At 41.6% G+C, this 12,092-nt stretch overlaps 1 protein-coding gene and 1 pseudogene across 3 annotated transcripts in view; one reads left to right on the top strand and one right to left on the bottom strand.

Annotated features, from left to right (window-relative positions):
• The window catches only part of LOC112267133 (endothelial cell-selective adhesion molecule-like), a 64,930-nt gene extending 55,572 nt beyond the window's left edge, over positions 1–9,358 (top strand). For 2 of the 3 annotated variants that reach the window (XM_024445243.2, XM_024445244.2), the window contains exons 3-8: positions 780–981; positions 1,347–1,502; positions 4,357–4,401; positions 7,532–7,654; positions 7,750–7,879; positions 8,054–9,358. In XM_024445243.2, the coding sequence (XP_024301011.2) occupies positions 780–981; positions 1,347–1,502; positions 4,357–4,401; positions 7,532–7,654; positions 7,750–7,879; positions 8,054–8,540 (1,143 nt within the window). In that variant the 3' untranslated portion in view covers positions 8,541–9,358. The remainder of the gene's footprint in view (positions 1–779; positions 982–1,346; positions 1,503–4,356; positions 4,402–7,531; positions 7,655–7,749; positions 7,880–8,053) is intronic. The other variant, XM_024445245.2, reaches the window with a different exon arrangement.
• Positions 9,359–11,660: 2,302 nt separating this feature from the next.
• LOC112267429 overlaps positions 11,661–12,092 on the bottom strand; it is a 6,097-nt pseudogene continuing 5,665 nt past the window's right edge.

Raw genomic sequence — 12,092 nt, 5'->3', positions numbered from 1 at the left:
CATTTTCAAAGTGAAAGAAAGTTATAGAACATTTTCCAAATTAAGAAAAAAAAAAAGAACTGAAGTATCATAATTGGATAAGTCTCCACCCCCCTAAGTTAATACTTGGTGGAAGCTCCTTTGGCAGCCATTACAGCTGTGAATCATTTTCATTAAGATGCTACTAACTTTGTAACCATATGTCACTAACGGTGTGGTTGTGTTGCATGTATCTCCTGTATGTTTAGAAAACCTCTGGATGTGTGTGTGCGTGGCTTCTTCAGTGATTACGATAATCTCAGTAGTTTCACTGGCCATGGCCTGTGAGCTTATCTCTAACAGAAAATCAGTCTAAAAATTCTAACTCCCATCTGCACATCCATATCAGGATTATCTGAAGGACATTGACTTCTGTTATACGGTAAAATTGTGTGGCTATAGATGGCACCGAAAATCGTATTTCAGCTCAATATCAGTATTGTATATTTAGAGAACCGGTATTTCTGTAGTTACTTGCATTAGTTTTCATTACAACAAATCCTCTCGTGCAGTGTTGCAAAAATGCTAGTCTCACTTCTCGACAAGCAACACAAATGCTGGCTTGAAAAAGGCTAACAATATGTCGGGTTTATATACAGCATGCTGGCGCAAATAGAGGGCTTCTATGGAATGGAGTGCTCATCCGGGTAAAATCCTATCATTTCTAACAGTACATTTGGTTCCTGAACTGCGAAAAGGAACACAATCTACTGTAGCGTTCCCTATTGTGAAGTATTTCCCTTGTCTGTCTGTATGTGCAGGTCATCTCCTACAGTAATGGTGAGCCAGGGATAGGTAGTCCTGAGTTCAGGAAGCGTGTTGGGTTCAGCCTGTCCATGCCCTCGGCCAATCTCTCCATCTACATCAACAACACCCAGGAGTCAGACTCAGGACGATACCTCTGCAATGTCATCATCCCTGGAGCCGCCGGACTCTCTGGAGAAATGCGCCTTAATGTCAAAGGTACCATCCGGACCGGATGCCTTGTTTCTGGCACTTTCCAAAAATACTTGACTGTTTTTTGGGCCAACACTCAGAGATGGAATCACAAAAGTGTAAACTGTACTGCAGTTTGTACATATGCACTGGGCTGTGTCTATAATATTTTCCTTCAGCTTCAACAGATGGAGAGAGTGTGTTGGCACATTTCCATTACCTTGCGCAGTGTGGCCAGCATTCTTGGAAATACAGTACCCTGTTCAATTGAAATGGATTAATACAATACTTCAGGAGGTCAATTGGGGGTCAATTGTAGTAGGCCAAATCCTTTAATTTGTTTATCTCATAGCTCTTCTGTTGTTTCTAACTATCTGTTCTCTCTCACTCAGTCCCTCCCTCGCCTCCAGTGTGCTTGATGACTGGGTCATCTGTGCTGAACGGCAACGTGACACTGAGCTGTAAGTCCAGCTCGGGCAAACCCATCCCTCAGTACAAGTGGACCAAGAATGCCCCCATGTCAGAGGTCTTCTTTTCCCCCATGCAGAGTGAGTACTCCCTTATATCTGTACCAATAATGTTAGCCAATCACATTAGCTCTCTGCCTCAGTTAAGTTTTATCATAATTATGAGTAGTCCCCATCAGAAAGGATTGAATCCTTATTGAATATACACAGAGTACAAAACATTAAACACCTTCCTAATATTGAGTTGCACCCCTATCAGAATAGCCTCAATTCGTCGGGGCATGGACTCTACAAGGTGTCGAAAGCGTTCCACAGGGACGCTGGCCCATGTTGACTCTAATGCTTCCCACAGTTGTGTCAAGTTGGCTGGATGTCCTTTGGGTGGTGGACCATTTTTTAAACACACAGGAAACAGTTGAGCATGAAAAATCCAGCAGCGTTGCAGTTCTTGACACACTCAAACCAGTGCGTCTGGCACCTACTACCATAACTCTTTCAAAGGCAATTCTTCAATATTTTGTCTTACCCATTCACCCTCTGAATGGTACACATACACAATTCATGTTTCAATCATCTCAATTGTCTCAGGTGACAACAATAAGGGATCATAGCTTTCACCTGGATTCACCTGGTCAGTATATGTCATGGAAAGAGTTCCTAATGTTTTGTACACTCAGTGCATGTAATGTACTGTATGATATAAGGATTACAAAGGATAGCTCACCTCCATCCATCGCCGATGTAGAGCACTCCACCATGTGATGCAGAGTAACCAGCACTGAAAACACCTGCCACTACTATGGATGGGTGCAATATAATTTTAGTCAATGCGAACTGTCATTGTCCTCTTCACAGCAGCTTTAAATGGGTTATTGTAGTAAGGAGCCCTGCCTCTCACTAAGATTGTCAAATGAGAGCTAAAATATATACATTGATAGACTCTAAGTAATACCTAGCTTCTAAATAGCCATTGACATAAGATGGAGATGATTCCAAATAAATTACAAATATATAGTTTCAGAGAGCCTATAATTCGGATATTTCTTTTCCACTAATTGGTCTTTTGACCAATCAGATTTTTGCCAATAGAAATATAATTGGGCTGACTGTGTGAACACAGCCATAGCATCTCCCATGTTTTTACTGGTATATCTGCTCAGAAAACCCATTCAGGGTGCATTCTCCCATATGGTGTAATCTCTCCTAACCTTCTCCACTGGAATGTATTGCCAGGGGTTCGCTTGTTAACTCTGTGAGTCGGGCTAAATGTTGAGGACAAATGTGTGGTGTGTTGGCGATTGGATTGCAGATCCTAATTTCTCTCTCTCTTTTTTTTCTCTCTGGTGACTGAGTTTTTCTTTGAAATGCCACAACATGCATCACTTAATCCTCTTTAAAGAATGGGAAACATTCACGACGTACACACTGCATGCTCATGTCAGACTTGCAGAGAGTGAGAGAAAAATATTAAATCAAGGTTTATTTTTCTTACTTTATTGCACATATGCCTTTTATATTGTATTATTTTGTGAAGAGTTGTGAAAATACAGTGGAAACAATTATTGTGAAAGCACCAGCTGTTTCTGAGCAACAATGAGGCTTACACTGATTGACCAAGTACTGGAATAGCTCCTCCTCTGATCTCTGATCCTCTCGCTTCTTCTATAGATTACCCAACAAATAATACACTTTATCTGTTTCACTGCCTTATTGACTCAATGTCCAGGACTGTGGGTTTGAATGCACCACCAAACACACATGGACAAACCTGCAAAATCTCTAGAACACTCTGATCCTCTGTATTTTTCTCTTTGACCTGGCACATGCTCTCTGTGACATTGAGCCTCCACCCCTGTGTTCTACTGGTATTCTAAAGGACACTACTTTCGACTGAGCATAAGGGCTTGGTATTATCAAACTCAAGTGTTCATTTTTATTGTTTTGAAGCAGCAGCAGCAGTAGGCAAATTATTTTCTGCTACTGAAAAATGTGGCAAGTTTCAGTTGTTTATGGTAGTAACTTTGTCAGTGGTGGCACATTGCTTAGCCCCAATTGCCCGTATGGAACAAGAGGTGTGATTTACAACACCACGTGACCTGATCCTACCTACTATAGAAACATTGAAGTTGTTATTATAAAATTAGTCTTTGTTTTTATTTTATTATATTAAAAAACCAAGCTTATGTAAATGATTCTCTTTTGTAATGCTATACCAACCTAACTTAAACTGTAATCTTGCTTCTTTAACATTTGACATGTCCATACATGGCTCGCACATAATGCAACACAATTTAGCCTTTGTAAGGTATTTTCTACTTATGAAAGTGCTGTGTAAGATAATTCCATATTGAAGCCAATTACCTACTTACAATGTAGACTGCATACATTTTTTAAAACATATTTAGCAAAAAACTAGATACATTTTTGTTATTGCTATTATGGCCTATTAGGTCACTGTTGGTTTCGAAGAAGAAAAAACTATACTCCACAAATCACAATAGACTAAGACGAACATTCATGCCCTCCCACTGAATTGGAGTGCATGACAACACACAACGTCAAAAACCGTGCATGACTTGAAGCCACCACATATTAGCTATTGATTGGTCAAGCCCTTGCCACACATACAACTTCTTAATTCACCAAAAGCCAGCACTTATTTTAAGCTATTTTAGTTTGTCAATATAGCGAGCTACCCTCAAATAATCAGCATGTCTCTCTCGCTTCATTCTAAGATGCTGTGTTTCTATTGTTCCCGATCTCTACTTCTCTCCTGCCTTTGTCTCATCACTCTTTTCTTGCAAACTTTTGCAGCTATCAACACCTTACAGCTCCCTTTTAGGGGTTGATGTCTCTCTTCCCTAATCACTCTCTTCACCAGCCCTTCTTCTCTCAGTCACTATCTCTGCCACTTTTCTCTCCTGCATGACCACAGAATGGAGAGCCTGCCCCTCGACCTTGCTTGTTCTAGGGTTCATGGGTAAGGGTTTCACACATACATCCTCAACCCACCTAGGACTCAGAAGCCTGTAAAGCCCCACAGCCTATATAATGTTAGATCTCGCCGGCTTGTTGTCCTAAAAAACAGAAATGAGTTACCTCTGGTTTGTTCAGCCGTTCCTATTGGGGAATTAATGAGGAAGGAATGGGGTTTGGGGATAAATGCCAAAAATAAGGTCTGAGGTTAACACAGGCTTAGGAGGTATTATACCTTTTGTTCTGAGATATCAGTCAGTTAACATGGCCTTTATTAATTATGAAGCCTTTATGTGCATTAAGTGCTTGTTTTTGATTAAATATGTGCTTCAACATTCACAATAGTGGCATTAGCTGACAAAGTTTCTCATAGAACAAACTGTATAAAATATCCTGAGCCTGTGTTTACCATAGACCTTATTTTTGGGCGTTTATCCAAAAACCCACAAAAAACAAAAACAAAAAAACATTCATCGCTCCATAGGCATTGGCCAATGAGCCATGGCGGAGTTTGTGCCTACAAAAAGATGCTATTGCTCTCTATAATCTTGCTGGTGTCACCCCAACCCCCCATCCTCAGGTGAACTCCCCTGACCCACCATTGGACAGACACAGATATAAAGTTGAACCTTTAGAAGAATTGTATATGTTATTCATCCAAAGGCATGTCTTCATTAATCCTCGCCAATGACTTTTCCTTGAATACATCTGCATTGCCCTTTATAAACTCAGTCGATCTGAGATTACATGTCTTTGACTTGCGTGATAGAAAGTTTTTCCTTTGGTATGGATCAACTGATACGAGCCCTTGGCCCTTAGACATCTGGCCTGAAGATGAAACCACTTCAAAACATAGCAACCACTATACTGTAGGTTAACCTCTTCATAACATGCTCAGATAACACCATATAAAAGTACGAAAGTCCACAGTAATCAATATGCTAATATAAAATAAATGGTAAATGACTGTGAAGGCAACAATAAAGTCAAGTAGTGAATGTAAAGGCTACATATCAAGGCCATAGAGAAAGAGAAAGCATGGACTTTCTCACAATGGCTGTCATTGGTCCATTCATCAAATGACAGACATTCAATGATTCAATCAAAACTATGATTGCAAGGTCCACTGCTGCGTTTGCTGAGGTCATTGAGTTTGAATTTAATCCAGAATAAGTGTTTTGTTTTTGTCTTGTACGTAGACTAAGATTGTGTCTTAACATTCTGAATGTGTATGAAACATGAAGGTGCACAAATAACAGTTGGCACAAATACTATGAGTTTGTTTGTGCGTTCTTGCGTTCTTGGATCTTTCCAGTAGAAATGTTTGTGATAGTAGCAAGTGACTGTAGATAGTACTGTAGTTAGTTATTTCATGGTTTGATTTCAGTGTATTTTGATCAGTACAATACTTTCTTGGTATATAGAGATTGGTGATGTCTTTGGATCTTAATTGCAGTGCAATTTAGAAAATCTGCCAAATTTAAGAATGGGATGATCTGTTGTTAACCTGTAGCAATTCTTTCTGGCTCCTCTGGGTTACTAATGTCAGGTGCCTATTGTACACACGTATAGGCACGTCCATCCGCAAATGATATCTTCTCCGAGAGGTTTTGTTTATTATGAAATTTAAAGTATGAGTTAGCAGTAGCACCGTTGCGTTGCGGAGTTTGTGTGCTTTGCGTGCCTTATGATTTGCCCCCACCCTCCCAGAGAGAACAGCAGATGGTGCATGCTGAGGTTATCAAACAAGAATTCCAGCCAGCAGTTCATTCCTAGACTTTGGGACAGGGACAAACAGCTGTTTGTCACAATGAAAATGTAGGACAGAGGACATCATTTGCCATAGTTTATTTATAGGATTTTGTAGTCTGGTTATTAGTGAAGGTACTGACATCATATTGTGAACTTTAGCTTCTCTACTTGAGTTGAGCTGGTTGAGTCACTGGGTTGTTTTGATTCTCCATTTATGATATGCCTTGGAATATATGATGAATATATATCTATTTGTTTTCCCCCTTGATCCTTTATATTGGTATATATGGGTAGAGGCCCCAGCCATCCAAGTCATAGACTGTTCTCTCTGCCACTGCACAGCAAGCAGTACCGATTCACCAAGTCTGGAACCAACAGGACCCTGAACAGCTTCTAGCCATAAGACTGCTAAATAGTTCACTTAATTTGACTCATCACATATTCTGCTGCTACTGCTTATTATCTATCCTGTTGCCTAGTCACTTTGCCCCTACCCATATGTACTGTACATATCTACCTCAATGACCTTGTACCCCTGCACATCGACTCAGTGCTGTGTAAAGTTATCGTTACTCATGATGTATTTATTCCTTGTTATCTTTATATTAATCCATTTTTCTCTCTGCATTGTTGGAAAGGGCCCGTAAGTAAGCATTTCACTGTTAGTCTACACCTGTTGTTTATGATGCATGTGACAAATAAAATGTGATTTAATTTGAAAACACATCTGATGAAAATATTCTCTTGTGACGTTTCCAATCGGATTTTGAGAGGATTTGCTTGATAAGAGCTGCCCCACATGTTTATTATTCTCTAGTGCCCCCAGTGCTACATACTTACAATAGAGCATCCCCACGCCAGCTATGACAAGTGGACCACAGCAACTAGGATTATGTCAACTGATGAAGTCCAGCTGTGAAAAGCCACAGGTTCTGATTCATCATTGTGGAGACTCCTTGTCTGGTGTTTAACCATTTGCTAGTGAGGTCTCTACATATAACCTCATTTATGCCCGGGACAGAAAGAAGTGATATCATCGAAGAGGATCCATACTGGTATAAAGAAAACCAACAGCTCATCCCACTGGGAAAATACTGGTTGAATCAATGTTATTTCCACGTCTGTGCCCAGTGGGATTTGACTCCCTAGGACCAGGATACCCCTCAATACTTATAGCTTCGGAACCAAGAGAGTATTGTACTTGATAGAGTGTGTAGTCTAATTATGTTTGTATACATACTGTAGCTACCCTTGTGTTACCTAGTGTAACTGTCAGTATTACTGTAGATGGAGATTGTGTATAATGTTCTGTGCACTGTACAGTACATGAATATGTTCATGATGTAGAGGCAAGAGTGTATAACACTGTCTCTCTCTTTCAGATGAGAGGCAAGGCACCCTTAGGCTGAGTAACCTCACTAAGAGCATGTCAGGGAAATATGTGTGCCGAGCTAGCAACACTGCCGGCTCTGACACTTGCTCTATCAACCTGGAGGTCTTCACCTGTATGTATAGGAAGTAAACACATCATCTCATACTAGTATATACAGACTGCTCTTGTTTCCTGTTCTAATCCTCTCTGTGGTGTCCTCTTCCACAGCCTCTAATGCTGGAGCGATTGTTGCTGCTACTCTGGGGTCCATCGTGGCACTGGTAGCCATCATACTCTTCCTCATCTTCATACTGAGGAGGAGAGACCATGAAGAGGAGGAGCTAGCCAATGATATCAAGTGAGATTTTGTCATTGGAAAAACAAGTACAGTTGTTAAACGTCACAGGATGTACAACTACTAGTACTCCACCATGGACAGTGTTCTAATTCAGTTTCTGCAGGTTGGTGATTGGAGGATGTGTGTGATATGATCTTGGTTTGTGTTTTCTCATTGGCTGCCTATCCATTACAGGGAGGATGCCCAGGCACCCAAGCGTGTTTCCTGGGCAAAGAGCGGCACAGGCTCAGACCTCCTCTCCAAAAATGGCACGCTGTCTTCCATAGCCACGACCCCACATCTACGAGACCCCCAGCAGCCCAACAACTTCCGCTACCCCTACAACACTGCTCCGGCCTCTGACACAGGCTCTGTGTTCAATGCCTACCGCCTTCGGCCTGGAGAGCCCAACCCCTTGCAGGGCCTCCCAGGATACATCAGTGGCACACCTCCACCCAGGCACACCAGACCCCTCTGTGTTGCAAACAACATTGATGCCACCTCTCCACACAGGCACAGTCGACCCCCCAGTTCTAACCACATCAGTGGGACTCTACCCCCTGGCCACACCCGGCCCCTCAGCACTAGTATCATTGTTGACACCCCTCCCCATGGGTTCAGTCAACCCCCAGTCCTAACCATGTTGGTGTCACCTCTCCACATGGGCACAGCAGACCCCTAGCTCTAACAACATTGGTACCCCCTCCCCACATGGGAACAGTCAACCCCCAAGTTCTAACAATATCGGTGCCCCCTCTCCACATGGGCACAGCAGACCACCAAGCTCGAACCACATTGGCGGTAGCGCTCCACACAGGCACAGTCGACCTCCCAGTTCCAACCACAGCCGACCTCCCAGCATCAGTAGCATTCCTCACTATGGACACAGCAGAACCTCCAGTTCCAACGGTGCCCCACCCCATTCCCCACCTGGCCACATGGTCACAGACCCCGACAAGACTGAGGGGGCCCAGCCCCAGGTGCCACACCCTCTCACCTCACCAATCAGCTCCACCACCCTGGCCCGTATAGGTGCTGTGCCCACTCAGAGCCAGGCTGGATCACTGGTATAGCCCACTGGAGTGTTTGACATTTGAACACAAACTGAAGCAAATGCATAAAGACTTCCTCAAAGTAAGACTGTATAGAGGAGAGAAGGATTTGCTACAAATTAAAATCACTTTTTATTGCAGTTGTTCAAAGTAGAATGAAGAACTCATGCTAAAGAAGACAAATGAGAAATTATGACACTTGTGGAATCGACTGTATTCAAGTCTGCACAAGTTCAAAGACTTGTTTTAGCTGTTTTCAAATACCATGATCAGAGTCTTTAAGGTTAAAACAAGGCCTATTCTCTAAAACATTGTTTGTGAATCCATATATTTGACTTAGTCGTGGCCAAAAGTTTTGAGAATGACACATATTAATTTCCTGCTTCAGTGTCTTTAGATATTTTTGTCAGATGTTACTATGGAATACTGAGGTATAATTACAAGCATTTCATAAGTGTCAAAGGCTTTTATTGACAATTACAGGAAGTTGATGCAAAGAGTCAATATTTTCAGTATTGACCCTTCTTTTTCAAGACCTCTGCAATCCACCCTGGCATGCTGTCAATTAACTTCTGGGTCACATCCTGACTGATGGCAGCCTATTCTGCAATAATCAATGCTTGGAGTTTGTCAGAATGTGTGGGTTTTTGTTTGTCCACATGCCTCTTGAGGATTGACCACAAGTTCTCAATGGGATTAAGGTCTGGGGAGTTTCAAATCAAATGTATTTATATAGCCCTTCGTACAGCTCATATCTGAAAGTGCTGTACAGAAACCCAGCCTTGTGAACATATTTAAATACAGTATAAAATACATGTTTTTGGAAAAAGGTTTTGTATTTCAATTTCAATCAGAACATTTATTTTTTACACTTGTACAGCGGTTGAAAAACTGTTTTTTTGTATCTGAATAAAAACTGGCCATGGACCCAAAATATCAATGTTTTGTTCCCTGAGCCACGTAGTTATCACTTTTGCCTTATGGCAAGGTGCTCCTTCATGCTGGAAAAGGTATTGTTTGTCACCAAACTGTTCCTGGATAGTTGGGAGAAGTTGCTCTCAAAGGATGTGTTGGTACTATTCTTTATTCATGGCTGTGTTCTTAGGCAAAATTGTGAGTGAGCCCACTCCCTTGGCTGAGAAGCAACCCCACACATGAATGGTCTCAGGATGCTTTACTGTTGGCATGAAACAGGACTGATGGTAGCGCTCACCTTGTCTTGTCCGGACAAGCTTTTTTCCAGATGCCCCAAACTATCGGATAGGGGATTCATCAGAGAAAATGACTTTACCCCAGTCCTCGGCAGTTCAATCCCTGTACATTTTGCAGAATATCAGTCTGTCCCTGATGTTTTTCCTGGAGAGAAGTGGCTTCTTTGCTGCCCTTCTTGACACCAGGCCATCCTCCAAAAGTATTTGCCTCACTGTGCATGCAGATGCACTCACACCTGCCTGCTGCCATTCCTGAGCAAGCTCTGTACTGGTGGTGCCTCGAGCCCAAAGCTGAATCAACTTTAGGAGACGGCCCTGGCGCTTGCTGGACTTTCTTGGGTGCCCTGAAGCCTTCTTCACAACAATTGACCCGCTCTCCTTGAAGTTCTTGATGATCCGATAAATGGTTGATTTAGGTGCAATCTTACTGGCAGCAATATCCTTGCCTGTGAAGCCCTTTTTGTGCAAAGCAATGATGACGGCACGTGTTTCCTTGCAGGTAACCAATGGATGACAGAGGAAGAACAATGATTCCAAGCACCACACTCCTTTTGAAGCTTCCAGTCTGTTATTCGAACTCAATCAGCATGACAGAGTGATCTCCAGCCTTGTCCTCGTCAACACTCACACCTGTGTTAACGAGAGAATCACTGACATGATGTCAGCTGGTCCTTTTGTTGCAGGGCTGAAATGCAGTGGAAATGTTTTTTGGGGGATTCAGTTCATTTGCATAGCAAAGAGGGACTTTGCAATTAATCTGATCACTCTTCATAACATTCTGGAGTATATGCAAATTGCCATCATACAAACTCAGGCAGCAGACTTTGTGAAAATGTATATTTGTGTCATTCTCTACTTTTGGCCACGACTGTATATACATGTTTTATATGCCAGTTACAACAATTGACGAGGGTTTGCCTGGAGAGAATGTATGCTCATCAACTCACACTATCATGTTGACACTAAGCACATTACTGCTCATAGAGATGTAAAGCGTTCTTCTCAGGCCAACTGTTCATGTGGAGTTGTGATCACCCCAGTAGAACAGACCATTTTATAGACAAAGTGTCGACCCATACTTGTATCTAATAAGAATATTTGTGGTTTTATTACATTTATGTACACAGAGAATATATTACTAATCTCAATTAGGTAGCTGGAATGTATAATTCATCAATGACAGAGATCTGGGTTTTAAATATTCTTCCTTAATGGCAAAAGGTCTCGTGCAGTCAATCGTGATTTCCTGTGTTTTGAGGTTGGAATACTGTGAAATTATAATGGCCATTTAGTGTAAGAGCTGCTTGAGAAATTGGTCATTGTTTTCAATAAAAAAATGTAGCAACATCATTGTGATCCAGAAATGATTTGATAGAGAAACAGCTGCATTGGACCTTTAAAACATGGTTCATGCAGTACCAAATATTATATCAAATCTCAGTCATCCAACCCATCTAGATGATCCATTTAATTGTCTTTTATGATTAAACTGAATCATGAGAACCAAACTTGCTCATGTTTCAAATGTTGCCGCCACAACTGAATGTGCAGGAGAGGCTGTGATGTCATTGAACGAATCATCTGGTATAGATAACCAAAAACCTTCTCCACAAAATAACAGCATGGAGAAATATGACATATCTAATATGGTTCCACTTCCATATCCCTCAATGAGCAGCTGTTATTTCATTCCACACAAACAGGAAAGGACCTAATTACAGCTTTAGCCTATACTATTCCCCCTTTAAAAGAGGGGAGTTCAAGACACTTGAGGGATACAGTCAAACAACAAGAAGCATCCCTTCAAGACAGGAGAAAATCCCTTTTTGGCCAGCCCATGGCATATTTATCCAGACTGACAGTAAACTTCTGGCAATTATCATCCGCATCATTTCATTTGTTCCTGAAAGAGAAAATATAAAAGGGTAAATCAGTAATTTGTCAATGCAACAGTGGCTAGTGATCACAAGT

This window comes from Oncorhynchus tshawytscha, linkage group LG14, assembly GCF_018296145.1.
Source record: "Oncorhynchus tshawytscha isolate Ot180627B linkage group LG14, Otsh_v2.0, whole genome shotgun sequence".
Lineage (NCBI taxonomy): Eukaryota > Metazoa > Chordata > Actinopteri > Salmoniformes > Salmonidae > Oncorhynchus > Oncorhynchus tshawytscha.
This window is presented reverse-complemented; position numbering and strand designations above follow the sequence as displayed.